The sequence below is a fragment of the Nyctereutes procyonoides genome, unplaced genomic scaffold (assembly GCF_905146905.1).
Source record: "Nyctereutes procyonoides isolate TBG_1078 unplaced genomic scaffold, NYPRO_anot_genome, whole genome shotgun sequence".
Lineage (NCBI taxonomy): Eukaryota > Metazoa > Chordata > Mammalia > Carnivora > Canidae > Nyctereutes > Nyctereutes procyonoides.
The window spans coordinates 17464631-17483368 of NW_026575034.1; the positions used below are offsets into that span (position 1 = coordinate 17464631).

The 18738-nt window shown below is 34.8% G+C and overlaps 1 protein-coding gene across 4 annotated transcripts in view; it reads left to right on the top strand.

The window, feature by feature from the left end:
• Window positions 1–18738, top strand: part of SBF2 (SET binding factor 2) — a 463379-nt gene that overhangs the window by 198577 nt on the left and 246064 nt on the right. For all 4 annotated transcript variants that reach the window (XM_055317649.1, XM_055317650.1, XM_055317651.1 and 1 more), the window contains 3 exons: window positions 11463–11585; window positions 13253–13363; window positions 15032–15137. In XM_055317649.1, coding sequence (XP_055173624.1) covers window positions 11463–11585; window positions 13253–13363; window positions 15032–15137 — 340 coding nt within the window. The remainder of the gene's footprint in view (window positions 1–11462; window positions 11586–13252; window positions 13364–15031; window positions 15138–18738) is intronic.

Sequence of the window (18738 nt, forward strand, 5' to 3'; positions counted from 1 at the left end):
GAAATGGTGAAGATTATGCTTTTTGTCAAAGGGTCTTTTCTCCATTGTCTCCCCTTTCCTGTTTAATGGGCAGAATGCTGTATCTTAACAGTCCGCTGTAGGGAAAACATTTCATTGAATTAGTGATGACCAGGGATCCCTGGGTGGCTCAGTAGTTTAGTGCCTGCCTTCGGCCCAGGGCGTGATCCTGGGGTCCCAGGATTGAATCCCACATCGGGCTCCCAGCATGGAGCCTGCTTCTCCCTCTGCCTGTGTCTCTGCCTCTTGCTCTCTCTGTGTCTCTCATGAATAAATAAATAAAATCTAAAAAAAAAAAAAAGAATTAGTGATGACCAATTAGTATTACATTCTTAAAATGCTGAGACATTAAAACAATAGAAGAAAATTTGAGAACAGGCTCCCAAAGTCCTTCAATATCAAATGTCTTTTCTTAAATTTCAGCAGTTTTACACTAAGAAGTGCTGCAGCAAGAACTGTATGTTGTTATTACTATTTCATTTAAATGCAAGAATTATTACATGCAGCTATACTTAATGGAAAAAAGTATAAACATCTTTCTAGATTTATAGTTCGGCTTTTCATATGTCATCTCTTCTATACAGTTTCTTTGAACTAATACCTATGTTTTATAAAGTCTGTATATGAGTTCAAGACAGTGGAAAGAGAACTAGACCAAGAGTTAGAAGATTTGACTTATTAATCCTCATTTTATGTTGAATGAACAGTATATCATAGCAAGTAATTTCATATCTCCGGGCATGAGACTCTTTGTATGTAAAATGAAGTAGAGACTTCTTGTACTATATTACTTTTATTATTCTATCATGTTAACTACATCTGATTTTATACTTAAAAAGATTTATTCGCCTTAGAGAGAGGGAGCACGTGAGTGTGAGTAGAATGAGGGGCAGAGGAAAAGAATCTCAGGTAGACTTCCCATGAGCAGGGACCCCAGTGCAGGCTCAGTCTCATGACTCTGAGATCATGACCTGAGCTGAAATCAAAAGTCCAGTGCTTAACTGACTGAGCCACCCAGCACACCAATACTTTTTTTTAAAAGTTTTATTTTTTAAGTAATCTCTATGCCCAATGTGGGACTCAAACTTAACTACCCTGAGATCAAGAGTCAGAGATGCTCTTCTGACTGAGCCAGCCTGGCACCCCAACTACATCTGATTTTAAAGATAGATTTTAATTTTGCTCATAGTAGATACAAGCTTTCTATCCAAACTGTGATCCACAGAATACGATTCTTACTCATCTGAATAAGGCCAACTTTTTAGACCAATAGGTCTAATATGACCAAATGTCCTATGTCTTTATGGAATGTTTCAGTATGCCATGGTTACATGATCACTCAAATATCAACATCTATTCTTTAAGAAAATAAAGCTGAAATCTTGAATCTTAGTCCAAGCCCAGCATATAAACTTCTAAATTAGGGATTCCAGGGAAGTACATTTTATTTACATTACACTTAAACTATGAATTTTTTTTTACTATGAACTTAAAAACTTAAGTTCTGTGATCCTATAACTCACCAAATATATTTTTTATCTAAAAACTAATATTTTAGTTTCTTCATCTAAAAATTAATATTTTATCATTTCTAATCTTTTTCACCAATTTCAACACATAGCAGAAAAGAACTTTCAAAAGAGTCCGTTGACTTTGGTGGTTCACAAAATAATATTCTTGAATTTATGAGAATCTAATTTTGAGTTGGTTAACCTTGTTAGAAAGAAGTAAGTTTACCTGCAGTTTCCCTATCTTATAAAAAAGTTTGTACTCATTTCTTTTTCTTCAGAGAAAGGAATTAGCTTAATAGTATTTCTCATAATGTTAACATTTGAAGTCAGCCTTAGATTTTCTTAATAATTTTATAAGATACACCAAAGAGGGCAGCCCGGGTGGCTCAGTGGTTTAGCGCCGCCTTCAGCCCAGACCTGATCCTGGAGACCTGGGATCGAGTCCCACGTCGGTCTCCTTGCGTGGAGCCTGCTTCTCCCTCTGCCTATGTCTCTGCCTCTCTCTCTGTGTCTCTCATGAATAAATAAATAAAAAATCTTAAAAAAAAAAAGATACACCAAAGAATTCTTGAGTACTGTATAACAATTGATTTGAATTAATTATGTTTTGGAGATAAAGGATGAGAAACATAGTGCCAGTGACCATATTCTTCAGTTTATGATGATTAATTTATTAGCCGTGATTTATTCACTGCATGTTAACTGGAGGGTAAAAGGTGTTTAAAAAAAGATATGCAATAAAAATTACTGAAATAAAAGATGCCAAAAATTAAAGCTTCTACAAATTATCATTGTTATGCTTTTTATATTAAAAAGAATGTTACAAACTATCTATTAATAATGTGAACATAGGCAACAAATTTTAGTTAAGTACGCCTACCATAAAAATTTAGTGTTTAGCTCATACTTTTAAAAGGTATATAAGGGTTAAAATTAGGAAAATGGAAATAAGCAGGATAGATATATAGTAAAATTCAAACTGGTCAAGTACATAGCATATCACCTTTTTCTAAACTTGACCTCTTTAGATGCTTTGATTTGTTGGATTTCTTCTTTTCCTATTCCCTTTCCTTCTGACTGTTCTATTTTCCTTTAAGTTCCAGCTCACTGCTGTGGGCCTCCCTGATTTCCCTTCTCAGAGTTTCTCAAGCACTTTAAATATGAACTTCAAAATGTTGCAATATTGTTCTGCATTTGTTGCTGTTATCTCACCTGTGTTGGTTTTAGCTCGCAAGCTAGATTATAAATTTCCTGACACAAAGAATTGCACTTTATTCTTCTGTGACACCTGCTATGTGGCCAGCCATTTAGTAAGTGTTTAATAAATAAACACATATTGATACATTATTATTTACCTTTTAAAACTTTAAACTTTTTGTTATAAAGATAGTACAAGAGTAAACATTTTAGCAAATTATTTTTCACTAGATATGTGTGTGCTTTTATGTCATAAATGTCAACCATAATCCCATGACCCAAAGACAAATGCTAAGAAAAATACAAATTTTTTGGAGTATAATTTCCCAGGCCTTTTCTCCTCCATATTAAAAATGTATACATATTTAACACTTCTACTGTTTACTAGTTTTTAAACTTGTTGCATTTAGTATATTCCTGTGTCATATTTATGATAGCTTTAAATTGTTTTTATAGCCATTTTAAAAAAATTGAGATATAATTGACTTTATAGCGATTAAGTATAAACAGAGCTTTAGCTTCTTGCTGTCCTGTTCTTCTAATAATGGAAAAACAGTGATTGAAAGAGGAATGGAACTTGTATTTATTGAGCTTTTAAAATATGCAAGACATATTGCTTCCTGGTTATTCCCCATTCCTTTCTTTCATCTCCAGCCCCAAATTGTATCCTTTTTAGTTTTCTAACCTCAGTAAATACCATTACTGTCCATCCATGTTTTCAAACAAAAAACCTAGAGTTACCACTTACCTCCCCTTTTTTCATCCTTCACATTCTAGCCATCAGCAAATCCTGTCAATTCTACTTCCAGATTGAATCCTTAATCACTACTTTTCTTCTGTCTCCCATTCTACTCTACTATATATCTTGCCTAAATCACCAGACTTCTAAAAATGACTTCCTATTTCTACTTTTGCAAACTATTCTACATTCAACATTAGAGTGATTTTTTTCTTTTCTTTTTTTTTTTTTTTTTTTTAAATTTATGATAGTCACACACACAGAGAGAGAGAGAGGCAGAGACACAGGCAGAGGGAGAAGCAGGCTCTATGCAGGGATCCCGATGTGGGACTTGATCCTGGAACTCCCGGATCATGCTCTGAGCCAAAGGCAGATTCTCAACCACTGAGCCACCCAGGTGTCCCAAGAGTGATTTTTTTCAAAGCAGAATTGAGATTACCCTCCTTGCTTAAAACTCTTCAACAAACAATTTAATAAAAAATGCACAGTGGGGCTCCTGGGTAGCTCAGTTCGGTTAAGTTGCTCTGACACTTGGTTTCTGCTCAGGTCATGAACTCAGGGTCCTGGGATTGAGCCCTGCACTGGGCTCTATGCTTAGCAGGGAGTCTGGTTCAGGATTCTCTCTCTCCCTCTGTACCCCAACCTCCCCCGCTTGTTCTCTATCTCCAAATAAATAAATCTTCAAAAAGAAAAAAATGCCCAGAGACCTAAATAGGCCTTTTCCCAAAGAAGACATATAGTTGGCTAACAGACACATGAAAAGATGCTCAACATTGCTCATCACCAGGGAAATGCAAATCAAGACCATAATGAGAAATATCACCTTATACTTCTCAGAAGGTTAAAATAAAAAAGACAAGAAATAGCACATGTTGGTGAGGATATAGAAAAAAGGGAATCTTTGTGCACTATTAGTAGGAATATAAACTGGTACAGCCACTATGAAAAATAGTATGGAGATCACTCAAAAAATTAAAAATAAAAATACTATATGCTTCAAAAATTCCATTACTGGGTATTTACCCAAAGAAATTGAAAACACTAATTTGAAAAGATATATCCATCTTTATTTTTGCTGCCAAGATTTGGAAGCAACCTATGTGTACATTTTTTAGGAAGAGGCATTTAAAAGTAAACCTCAAAAAAAAAATTAAAAGTAAACCTCAGGGGATCCCTGGGTGGCTCAGCGGTTTAGCGCCTGTCTTCGGCCCAGGGCATGATCCTGGAGTCCTGGGATTGAGTCCCACATCGGGCTCCCTGCATGGAGACTGCTTCTCCCTCTGCCTGTGTCTTTCTCTCTCTGTGTCTCTCATGAATAAATAAATAAAATCTTAAAAAAAATAAAAGTAAACCCCAGACACCATATTTTACCTATAGATATTTTAGTATGTGTCTCTAACTGAAAAGGACGTTTTTACTTATCAATCTAGAATTAAAATATTTAACAAAATTAATTATGATTTTGAATAGTGCCTTAATGTCATCTGGTATCCAATTTAGTGTATCAAAAATGTCTGAGTTTATTTACATCAGAATCCAAATAAGTTATACACATTGTAATGTTGATATTTCTTAAATTTCTTCTGTTACAGCCTCACTTTCAGGAGTGGTGGAGAAACTGAGTCATTTGTCTTATGGAATGTCCTACATTCTAGATTTGGCTATTAATTCCCTATATTTTTATTTAATTTTTACCTCTGTTTGGTTTATTTTCCATAAAGTGATAATTAGATCTAGAGTCTTGATCAGATTCATATTCAGGTTTTAAAGTAAGACTACTTCAAAGATTGTGCAGTACTTCCTATTTTATCATATCAAGAGGAGCTTAGTTTTTGGTTGCTCTTTTTTTTTTTTAAGATTTTATTTATTTATTCATGAGAGAGAGAGAGAGAGAGAGAGAGAGAGAGAGGCAGAGACACAGGCAGAGGGAGAAGCAGGCTCCATGCAGGAAGCCCGCTGTGGGACTCCATCACAGGTTTCCAGGATCACGCCCTGGGCTGAAGGCAGCGCTAAACCGCTGAGCCACCTGGGCTGCCCTGGTTGCTCTATTTTTAATAATGTTAAGATCGATTTGTGGGTTTGGGTAACGCCATTCTTCACTTAATTGTTTTTGTATCCGTTGATGATCATTGCCTAAATACATTATTTCAGTAGGAATTGCAAAAAGGTATTTCCTCATTCTGTTCCTTATGTATTTATAAACTGAATGAAATTCATCTATAAAATAGAACTTTTACAACTACACTTAGATAGAAAAGAATAATTATTCCTTTTTTAAAAACTGTTCAGAATAGTAGATTAGAACCCTAACCATTGTCACTAGTGACAACTTAAAAAAATTGTCATGAATTAATGGATTTTTGTGTTTGAGGAGTTTGAATCAACTAATTTTTATTCATTTTGATCCTGTTGTTCTTCGACACAGTAAGATGAATAGGCTCATTTTGTACATTTTTCTGACCCAGATATAGAATGTTATTTTTCCAAGGAGTTCTGGTTTTCTTTACTAGGAAATAGTGTTTAATAACATTTTTTTGTATAAATGAATTAATACCAATAGTATAGTATAGAGCATAAGTTAGTTATTGTTATTTTCTTTTATATTTTCATCTTAATTTGTCCTGAGCAGTGATTCTCAAAGTGTGATCCCTGAACCAGCAGTATCAACATCATTGGGGAACTTGTTAGAGAAGTAAATTCCCACCTCAGACCTACTGAATCAGAAACATTAGGAATTGGACTCAGAAATCTGATTTAAAAAACCTTGCATGGTTTGATGAACACTGAAGTTTGAAAACCATTGATCAAGAGTAGCAGTTCCTAACAAATTTAGTGAGAAAAGACCACGAGTATGCTAAATATTTTCCTGGAGTAGCTATGTGGAAACCTAGCTCCCAGAGGCCTCGTCTGTTTTCTAATCTTCAAATCTTATCTTACTTTATGAAATATGAGAATTGATGAAAGATATCAACTTGAATATTTATGAAATAAGTATTCTGTTTACCAAAGGATATAAAACCTATGAACATAAATGCACTTCAATTTCACACATTTTGTGTTTTGAGATAGATGATAACCCTTTCCCAATGTTTGTCCCATAGGCCACTAGATCCTCTAAATGTTCTATAATAAAGAGATTTCATTGGTCCAGTAAGTTTGTGAAATATTTTGTATCTCCTTTATTTGGCATTGCACAAATAATATTTGCATATCAAGTCTGAGAAACCCTGCAGTAAAGAAGACTATTTAACTTGACTTTACCTTAATGTTTCCAAAATTCTTTGATTAAAAGACTTTTTTGCTAAGTAGTGTTTATTAGCTTTCAGCAGAAAATTCTTTGGGAAATGCTGCCTTAGTATATCTTAACAGAATAAGAACTTTCAGACTATGTACCACTTAAACATAGGAAGCTTACTGGGTGAAAATATAGTAGCTCTACAAATGAATTTGTTCTACCTTCAGAATACTATAGAACCCAGAAGCTATTGAAGAGGGAAAATATCTGGATATTCTCTTTCCTAAAGGTAAATTCAATTCTTAACTGAAGACTGTTGGCCCTGATTTGTCTGAAGACTTGTTATCCTAATATGTGTATTTCTCATGTGGTCATTATTTTCCAGACCAATGCAAGGCAAAACCAGGTTTTATCATGTGGACATGTCAACATGATTAACAGATTATTTGGCAAGAAATGAAGTAGTGGGCAGCCCTGGTGGCGCAGTGGTTTAGTGCTGCCTGCAGCCCGGGGTGTGATCCTAGAGACCGGGGATCAAGGCCCACATTGGGCTTCCTGCATGGAGCCTGTTTCTCCCTCTGCCTGTGTCTCTGCCTCTCTCTCTCTGAATAAATAAATAAAAAATCTTAAAAAAAAAAAAAGAAATGAAGTAGCTTTTCAGGGGGATTTATAGACCTTACAGAATTTTGCAACTACTAAGACTCCTTTATTTGCAATTTTGGAAAGTTTTAAAGTCCTTAAATTGCATAACTGAGGCAATTTTATATAGTGATACACTGTAATAAATTGCTTATATTTCAAAAAGGAAATGTAGTAGAACTGGTAATTTTTTACTTCTGTGATTACTTTTATCCTCTTTTTTTTTTTTAAGATTTTATTTATTTTTTTATTTGAGAGAGGAAGATAGAGCATGAGTGGAGGGGAGGGGCAGAGGAAGAGGGAGAAGCAGACTCCATCCCAGAATCCTGGGATCGTGACCTGAGCCGAAGGCAGAGGCTTAACCGACTGAGCCACTCAGGCCACCCACCTCCCCTTATCTTTCTTTTTAACTGGGATGTTTAAAGAAATACTGAAAGAAGAGTTTTAGTGTGAAATAGTGTTGTTGAAAAATGAGCTGACACAGAGATGATATTGGATTCAACAGTTTTTTTCAAGGTAAGAGATAGGAATCCAGCATCAAGAATGCAACAGAGATGAAGTTGACGTATTCAACCTGTGTAACAGGATGGACTTCATGAATATTATGCCTATGGAGTCAGCCCATAAAAATCAGTAATCTAATAATTCTTAGCATTTTTGTCTCAGGATATGTTTAAAGGGCAATAGAGTTTTTGGGGCAGATTGATATGGTGAGTACTAATTTATCCCATATCATGGAAGCACAGAGACTGTGACCTACATAGAAGGTAAACTACATGGAAGCCGAGAATCCCACTAGCACATGTAGTCCATAATAATAACAGGTAGGGAAAAAAATCTATAAATGGGCAAGTTGTGGCACGTGCTTGTGATAGGTACAAGAGATAAGGTGACCTTGTAAGACAATTCAATAGAGTGTTTAAGATAAATTTATATCTTTATAAAAGATAGATTTGTATCTTTAATGGGACCTTCTAGAATTAGGAATAATCTTAGGTTAATAAAAAGGTTGCAGATATTGTTTGGTGAGATAAACATGTGAAATTTTTCTGATATAAAATATTAAATTTCAAAGCATTATTATAACACCTATTACATTCATAGCCTGTTTTGAATTTCCTGCTTATTTTTAAGCTTCTCATATCTTTTCAATATGTGAGAATCTATATTATAAAATACGAACCAAATACGACCAGTATCATCATGTAATTGTTACACAAAAGCTATTCTAGTAGGTAGAGAGAAGAGGCAGTATTCCCTTAAAGGCTAAATTATTTATAGAAAAATTTTATTCAAAAATACCACATTACTGTGTCCTGGAACAAACCTTATTTTATTTTATATTTTAATTTTTTTTCAAGCACACGAGGGTTTATTAGCAAGCTCGAGCTTGGGTCCAAGTATACCTGACACAGCGGAGCAGGGACGTGGACCCAAACCTTATTTTAAACAACAGTTTTTGGATTATAAAAAAATTTTATCATAAAACTACATTTTGCTTTGAATAGAGGAGTATGAATTTTCTTTAAATTTGTGACATTTTATTCTTATAGGAGAGCTATTGGAATTAAGAATAATGTCTTATGATTTTTAGTACATTTATGAAGTAAAAGCCTCTGTAATAAGAAGTCATGTAAAGATGCACAGAATTATTTTTACTTAATACTGATTTACATTATATTTGGCCCTTTTTGTTGTTGTTAATTACTGTTTCATTTAGTGAATGTTTAGTTAAAGAATAGCTTTAAGAAATGACCAATGCATTGTATTTTGTGTTTTGGTCAAAGTAGGTTAATAGTCATTTATTTGAAATGTTTATCTACTTAGTCAAGTTGGCTTCTAATGGTACTCTAGGGCATTTATCACAATCTCATAAAATGGATAGCTTTATCTCTTTGAGGAATTTTAGTCATTTTTTTGTCATTTCAGATTTGTTAGTAATCTATGAAGAATATGATTCATTATGTGTGGAAATCTTTGGCAAATTCATATTCATCACATTTTTATTATTTCTAAGGATTTCAAAAACCAACCTTTTAGCTTTTGCTTTGTAACAAATGAAAATCTTTCAAGAGCATAGGGACCTTATGACACATATAAAAGTAAACAGATAGTTCCCTTCGGATATGTGCATTCCATAGACATCTAATACTTGGTTATATTTCACTGTACTAGAAAATATGTGAGCGCCAAAGGAGATAGAAAATACAGTTTTTGGCATCTATTAGTGGGGGGAAAAAAGACATCCTTAGTAAAATACCCAGGAAACAATTCCAAGAAAGTTCATTCCTGCATGTATGTAGTAAACAAATATTCAGAAAGTATCAACCATGTGCCCAGCATCTTGTATTAGTAACTGGGAAATTACCAATGAACAAGACAGAAATCCTGGTCTTTATGAGCATATTCTAACGGAAGAGACAGACAAACAAAAAACAAGATAAGTGAAATGAGTAGTATGGTGGATGGAACTAGTGCCATGGAGAAAAATGAAGCAAGGAAAGAGGATAAAGAATGTTAGGAATTGTAGTTTTGATTAGGGTGCCAGTGAAGGCTTAACAGCAGAAGTCACTTGAATGAAGACCTAACAGAGATGAGGGAATTTATCATTAGAATATCTGTGAAAAGAATATTCTAGGGATAGGAATAACAAACAGTGCTTAAAGACCCTTAGCTGGGAGCTTGCCCCACACATTTGAGAGCAACAAGCAAAGAGGAATGTAAGAGACTGAAGGAGGCTGTTAAAATAATCCAGACAAGCAATGATTGTGGTATGAGTGGTCATGGTAAATAATCAGAATTTGCTGACAATTTGGATAGGGGATATGAAAGAGAGAGGCATCAGGGTGTTTGATTTGCCAAATGGAAACATAGGATTTCCATAATTGAGATTGAAAATACTGTAGGAGGAATGGAGTTCAAGGATAAAGACTGGAGCTATGTTTTGGACATGTTTAAGATAACTGTTAGTCATCTAGGTGGAGATGTCAAGCAGGTAATTGGATATAGCATTTTGTGGCATTTTGGGGAGAGATTTGATGGGAGAAATGAGTTTGAGGACATATGATATGTTGGTGAACCGTGCTGAGAAGTAAGACTAGGAGAAAAATCAGTAAAGGAAAGGCTTCAGGAAACAAGATAGACTTTTGAGCTGGAACTTTTATTAATGGAAAAGAAAGAGGAGAGGATTCTAGTTAGGGAAAATGTCCGGCATCTTGGAAGATTGTCTAGGAATAAATCTGAATGCTTTACTGCTTTGTCTTTTTTTTTTTCTCACCTTAAAAGTTTTATAGAGTATCATAAAATATTATGGAACAACCGATGCACAGGGAATATTTGTTGACATATAAATGGGAATAATAGTTTTCAGAGTTTATTTAATTAACCAGTATTTTTAGTAATTGAAATGTAAGGTGTCTTTTATTGTAGATGTTTTTACCGTGCTAAAAAATACATAAGATTTACCATTTTAACAATTGTTAAGTGTAGAGTTGAATGGAACTAAGTATATTCTGGAAGTTAGTTTTTGTGTATAAAGATACTTTCTCTTCTCAAAAAATCAACATTGTTGCTTATAAGCAAAAGGAATTTCAAGCTGATTGGGCTTTATTTCTAAGATTGGGCATTGCACAAGCCTTAGAATCCTAAATGATTGTCATTTTTGTTTGAAATATTGGGACCACTAGAAAAACAAGAATGAAAATTACTGCCTTACTTCTAAAACAGATCTTTTCTTTTCTTAAAAGCTGACTTTCCGTTTAAGTGAGTGTCATTTTTAGTTGTTCAGATCATATTTAAAATAATTTGAATGTATCTTCTTTACCTTTGATTACTAGTACTTTCTCAGAAATCAAATGCTCCCAGAAAGTTGTGGTATATATCTGCAGTATAACCAACTTTTCAAAAGTGAAATAAGCATGACTTCATTTATAATTTCTTTGCCTACTTACTTGCTTTTTAGATTCCTGTCAAAGTATGTATTTTAGTTTGAGTTTTGTAAATTATAAAGTATATAATTAATTTTGTATTTTGTAAATTATATGAAAATGTGTGATATGTCCATTTTGTGTGAGTTATAAGCCTTGAAAATTCTGTCTGTTGATTACAGTGCATCTTTTTCTAGGGAACAAAGAAGGAAGAGATTGAAGGTGAAGTGGAAGTGTCTGGTTTAATTCAGCCTGCAGAAGTGTTTGCTCCCAAAAGCCTGGTGTTGGTATCCAGATTAGATTATCCAGAAATTTTTAGGGTAAAGAACTCATAGTTGTCATTATTGATTTGTATTATTGTGTGAATCTATTTTGAGTGAACCATGGTAACAAGATTTTGTATTTAAAATGTCTTTAAATTGATTTAGGGATTCATCAATAAAATAAATTTAGTGTGAACTGAAAAAAATGTTTCATGTTGGATGAAATAAATCTGTAAGTTAATTTGTGAATATTTAAACTTAAAGGATGTACTGTTTGGTTTAAAATAGATCCCATGGCTACTGACCCCCAAATTTATGAATCTATAAGAAATTATATGATTGCCTGTAGCAGATTTAAAATGCCTCAGTAACATAACAACTTTGTGTATTTTTTTTTAAGATTTTATTTATTGATTTGACAGAGAGAGAACGAACACAAGCAGGGAGAACAGCAGAGGGAGAGGGAGAAGCAGGCTCCCTGCTTTTTCCCAGGACCGTGGGATCATGACCCAAGCTGAAGGCAGATTCTAAACTGACTGAGCCACCCAGGCACCCCAACTTTGTGTGTTTTTATTTATTCTCTTTTGAGAAATCCAGGCTAAGTAAACAGAACGGATATTTGCAATTTCAGATAGTTCTAACTGCCAACATACCTTTAAAATAGCTTACTTCCTGGGACGCCTGGGTGGCTCAGTGGTTGAGCAGCTGCCTTTGGCCCAGGGCGTGATCCCGGAGTCCTGGGATCAAGTCCCACATTGGGCTCCCTGCATGGAGCCTGCTTCTCTCTCTGCCTATGTCTATGCCTCTCTCTTTCTGTGTCTCTCATGAATAAATAAATAAAATCTTAAAAAATATATTGTTTACGTCTAGATATTTTCCTTTTTGAGACATGTAGAATTTTCAAATGCAAGGAAAAAATTTTATTTAGTTATAAATACATTTAAGCTTTGAAAGAAGAGGGCTTGTTTTTCTTATTTCAGTTGCTACCTTTAGTAATAGTAATGTTGATTATTGTCCAAAATCACAGATCTCTTTGGAAAGTATAAAATATATCTTAAATTTCCCAAGGACTTGGGAATTTAATACCTAATTTCTGGAAAACTTTTCCATATTGTTGAGACTATATATATTCTAGAAAAATTAATGTCAAGATTTCAATGATAATGGGTAACACCTAACAAATACTAGTTTTTTACAGTCACAAATTTTAATAAACTGAAACATTCATAAAGATTGCATTTTGTCTTCCATGTGTCATTTACCTTTCTCTGAGCTTAAAACATTTATCATATCTCTATTTTTCTAACCTTTGTAATAATTAACAAAAATTTTTCTGTAGAGCAGGTGTTCCAAATTTATAAGATTCACAAAAATACAAACTTTCTAAATTTTTATCTTGAAATTTGGAGTTTTGCAAAGTAAATTGAGACAAAAACAGTTTTTAAACCCCTACAAATTTGCTGAAGTGGTTATCTGAGTGCAAGCACCTGTTTTACAAATTATGGATTTCTGCTTTTTATAAACTCCTCTCAAAAGCTCATTTAGAGCTTCTGGTCAAGGAAGAAAATTTAATAAACTTAATAATATTTGCTGCTTAAAATTTTTTCCATGGCGGTTTTTTAACTGGCTTCAAAGAGAAATTTCCCTAGGAGCAGATGTCACAGCAATTTGTTTTCAATGCATACTTTTTCCATGACAAAACTACATGCATCTTCTCTTTGCAGGCTTGTCTAGGTTTGATCTACACTGTGTATGTAGACAGTCTGAATGTCTCCTTGGAAAGTCTCATTGCAAACCTGTGTGCATGCCTTGTCCCAGCGGCTGGAGGGTCTCAGGTAAATAGAATAAAAAGGGAGATGAAGCAGGACTGTTCCTCTTCTCTCCTCCAGTTAATTTAATTTATGAAGAAAAGAAAAAAAAATTCCTTAAATAATTTCATTTAAAGAGGATCTTAGTTAAGCATTGTCCCTATGGTCTGCCTTCTGGAGACCCAAGATTCCATTCTTTTCTTAGGTCATGAGGTTAATTTTAACTCAGGGTTCACCTTTCACATAGCATAATTAGAAGTCATATTTTGTGTAACTTGAACTCTAGTTTACATTTTCTTGGAAATATGCTTTTTTTTAAGGTGAACATTTAAAATGCATTCTTTCTACCTTTCTTACTGCTTTATGTATTAACATATCAAATATTTTTTCAGTGATAAAGATTAGGAGATAACATTAAGAAAACCCTCAAAATAATTCTTTATTACATTTATAACTACTTCTGAGTAGATTTATTTATTTATTCATTTCCCTGGGTAACAGCAATTATACATGATCCTAAAACCATTTTGTGTGTTATGTGTAGAATAGCTTGCATGTAAGCTTTGTAAGAAGGGGGCATATTTTTCTTATTTCAGTTTGCTACCTTTAGCAATAATGATGTTGACAATCATCCAGAATCACAGATCTTTCACAAAAAGTATAATCTATCCCTTAAAATTTCCCCAAGATTTTGTCATGTATTTAGCCTTAAGGGAGGACATTAAATTTTTTTACTTACAAGAAACTTTCTCAAAGTGATCGTGGGTTTTTCATCTCGTTTGTCTTAAAATTTTCATTTTCATCTCTGAAGTGGAAAAATAAGAACCTCAGTTTCTATGTCTCAGTGTTTCTAGGGAACCATACTTTTTTTTTTTTAAAAAAAAAGTCTCTTTTCCTTAGTTCCTAAAACTGATTCGTTGTTCACTTACTCTGCTTATTCTTGTGTAATACTATGGAAGAGGACAGCCCTCTAAAAACTCCATTGTTTATTCTCAGTCTGACAGAGATGAGACTTCCAGTGAAACTGCCACCCTTTTCCCTTGCCCTTTGACTTTTAATTGTCTTTGTCTTACCTGGAATCTTCTGTTACTCTTTAGTTTTTATCTTTTTTTTTTTCTTCCTGTTCCCTTCTCTTTCAGTCTTCTCCCTCTACTCCATGGGCAGAATATAAAATGTGAGTTTGGTCACAAATGGACCTAAACTTTAAAGCGGAATTGTTTTGTGGACCTTTATCATGATGGGATTTATACTGACTTTATTTTGTTAATTTATTTTTTAGTTGAAAAAACTTTTTATTGTGGCTACTAGAAATTTTAAAATATTACATATGTGGTTCATATTATATAGTTTTTGTTTCTTCAAGTTTTATTGACATATAATTGGCATAAAAATGTTGACTAACATTATTTTTTAGATAAGTATGATTGTCAGTGATTTTTATATCATCATTATTGAATTTCAGCTAATTATTGAATTTTCTTATACGATGTTCATTTGGGCACAGTGTAAGTTGAATATTTTCAGTTACATTATTACTCTTGACATCTCCTAATTGGATCTTACAGGATTATCACTAACTCTAAATTTGAACTTTAAAAAAGGAATATGAATTTAAAGGAATTTTTTTTTGTCTTAAGAAAATGTCTGAAAAGAAATAATTTATGTTTGTGTGTGTGTTTTTGCCCCATTCTGCAGAAGCTGTTTTCCTTGGGTGCGGGAGATAGACAGCTGATCCAGACTCCTTTGCATGATAGTCTTCCTGTCACAGGCACTAGCGTGGCTCTCCTGTTTCAGCAGTTGGGTATGTCTTTTCTCCCACTGGCAGTGTCCTCTTGTGGATTTTTTTTAAGCTCACATTGCCTAACATGAATCAGGAGAATTAAAAGCTAATGATTAAATACCTAATATATAAAATATATAATTATGTGGGTTCTAATCTTAAATGGTATTTATTCTTTTTTCAAAATTTTTAACTCTAGGGCAGCCCCTGTGGCACAGCGGTTTAGCGCCGCCTGCAGCCTGGGGTGTGATCCTGGAGGCCCGGGATCGAGTCCCACGTCGGGCTCCCTGCATGGAGCCTGCTTCTCCCTCTGCCTGCGTCTCTGCCTCTCTCTCTCTCTCTCTGTGTCTCTATGAATAAATAAATAAAAATCTTTTTAAAAAATTTTGTTTTAACACTGGCCTCTTTTACTCTGGAATCATTTAGACTATAGAAAATAGGCAGATTTTCTTTATGCTTTGAAGATGAATAGATAATCTATTTTGCTTTTCCTTAGATGAATTACTTTTGTAGAAGCCTCATCAGATGGAACAAAAAGTCCTGTCCTTCTAATCCATCATCTGGATCAGGACTTTATCTCTGATTTTATAGCAATGGCAAGGCTGAAGAACTGCAGGGAGGACACCAGAAAGTGCACTCTGTCCATTGGACAGCTTGTACTTCATTTAAGGAATAGTATAACTTTAAAGTGAAGACGTTTCTAATCAGGGCTGCTAGAGAATCCCATTTACTTTCCCTCTTACTTGTGCTTTGTATGTGCTGCAATAGGAATGTCCGGTTCTCTTTGAGTCTCATGTTTGTCAGTGTTCTTCATCTGTCTTTGTCTTTTTTTAAGTTTTGTTGAAACCTTCCTTTACCTAGGGCTCACATTCTTTTCCATGAAATTATTAGCTCCTTACACAAAACTTCTACCTTCTTGTTTCCCTTCTGTCACATGTTGAGTTTTGCTTCTTGCTTAGCTCTGTAATTTGTCACTCCTTTTTCATTAATGGCCTCATCCTTATTTTTCTGTTATGACTTCAGTTGTCAAATTTAGAAAGCCTCAAAAGAAATTAATGTAAATATACAGAGTTTTAGCGTATCCTAATAAAGATTAATGGTGATACTATTCCCAAAGTAGTAGTTTTTCCCCCCATTACGTCTGCTTCCCTTCAGGAGTTCAAACACTAAAATGTAACTTATTCCTTCTTCTCTCCCCTCTGAAATCTTCTACTACTCACTGCGTCATTTCACTTAAGTCCTAATTTAAAACTATTTTTTTCTTAATGTATGAAATAGATCATCTCTCCCTGGTGGCACTTAATTATCTAAAGACTATTTTGTTGATTAAATACTCTTTCCATAACTTTTAGAAAAATTTTAGGGGGTTCATGGACTTTTTGCACCCTCTCCATGGTCCGTACTAACCATTGACTTAGTTGATTTTAGCCAAGCACTATTCACATGACTTTTTTTACTTTTAGAAGAGACTGTATACCCCTCCACAAATAAAATAATCTACCTTTTAACTTAATGGGTGTTTTATAAACCTCTTATATTTTTGTGTTTTTACAACAATTTGACAAGGGGGAAGGGAAGGGATATTACTGGTATTTAGTGCCCAGGACTAGGGAAATTAAATATCTCTTGTGCATGATGTATATGCAACAGAAGGGTTTTTACCTCAATAACATTGGAACCATTCCCACTGAGAAAAATTACTGTAGATAAAATATAAATTTGTAAAACCAAACCTCTCTTTATAAGGGTGGTCTCTATAATTTAGACTAACCTTCTTAACAATGACTACTAGAAAAGCTACGTAAATATAAACATCATCTTCTTGAAAGCATCAGAGGCAGTAAAGATGCCTAAACGATGGAACAAGAAAAGAAGGAAACCTAGAGAAGTGAGCCAGACATTTGGAACCAGTTTTTCCCAGAGCATCTGTTGATTTTGGAAGAAATAAATGAAAAGCTGATCACAGCACTGTTGGTATCCCATAGGGAGAGAGAAAACTGAGTTCAGGTTTTACCAAGGGAAATTTCTCTATAAGGCTCTCATGCTTTGATTTGGGATTACAAAGGATGACAGCCTAGGAATGAGTGAATCACAAGTAGACGAGGTCCACACAAAGTCCCTTGAGGAACTGAAGTGGAACTTAAAATCATTTCAGTTCCTAGAAATGGATTATCATGATCTTTGATGTTACTGTCTCTAGCCATATAGTACAAGCAAAAGTAAATTCCTCTCTGGAGGGGATCCCTGGGTGTCTCAGCGGTTTAGCCCCTGCCTTTGGCCCAGGGTATGATCCTGGAGTCCCTGGATTGAGTCTCGCATTGGGCTCCCTGCATGGAGCCTGCTTCTCCCTCTGCCTGCGTCTCTGCCCCCCGCCCCCCCCCCCCATCTCTCATGAGTAAATAAATAAAATCTTAAAAAAAAATTTCCTCTCTGGAACAAGATAACCATATTCTAGGCCGTCAGTTCTCTAAAGAATGTCTATAAGATCAAATCAATAAATAATCACTCAATCAAAAATAACCAGAAATATGAGGACTAATCCTGTATGAAAGAAATACAGAAGAAACCATAGATTATGTAAAAACCCACAGGGTCACCAGAAGATAGTTACCAGATTCACATATTAAAATAATTGTACTTAAAGGCACCTGGGTGGCTCAGTTTGTTGTATCTACTTTTGGCTCAGATCATGATCTCAGGGTCCTGGGATCAAGTCCCATGTCCAGCTCCCTGCTCAGCAGGGAGTCTGCTTCTCCTTCTCCCTTGACCACTCTCTCTCCCCCTGCCCTTGCTCTCTCTCTGTATCTCTCAAATAAATAAAATCTTTTAAAAAGACAATTGTGCTTAAAATACTGAAGGAGATAAACAGTCAAGGGTGAGAATTTGGGGAGTGACATCCACAAGATGGCAGAATAAGTCCTACTCCTTTTGCTTCCACAGAAACATTGCTTTAACAATAGTATACTGACCAAAATACCTTTATGAGAATTCCAGAATCCAGCTAAAAATTTGCAATACCCCAGATGATCACAAAGCTGAGAACAGACACATTAAAATGGGTAAGAAGAGCAATTTCACTTTACTCAGAGAGCCTCTCCCACATGCCTGCAGAACTCAGCGCTGAGAGGGGATACCTCAGCTTGCAGTTTCTCCTTGGAGGAGGGGAAAGGAGAAGAATGGAGTATGCATTCAATTTTCCAGCTCTATGGAGGGCTGCCTGAGGGTCAGACTGTCTCACCTCATTCAGAGTACTGACAGGATTGGCATAGTTTGGATGCCACTGAGAACAAAGAAGAATGAAGGGTAGCTTGCTGTACCATCACTGCCTGTTGCAGCTGAGAGAAGGGGCAAAACTTGGGGCATATTCCTTGGGAGGGAGGGAGGGACAGGAAAAATAGCATTCCAGCTTTTCAGAGAGCTGCCTGAATATTGGCAAAGTTGTAGAGGAATTGTAAATTTAATTTACTGCTGATGAGAATGTGAATTAGAGCCCAGTTTAACTTTCTATGAAAGTTAAATAAACCAAATAATCCAGCCATCCCATTCCTAAGCCTTTCACTCCATTTACGTAAGGAAAATGATAGCACTGTCCATAAAACACTTGTATATGAATGTTCATATA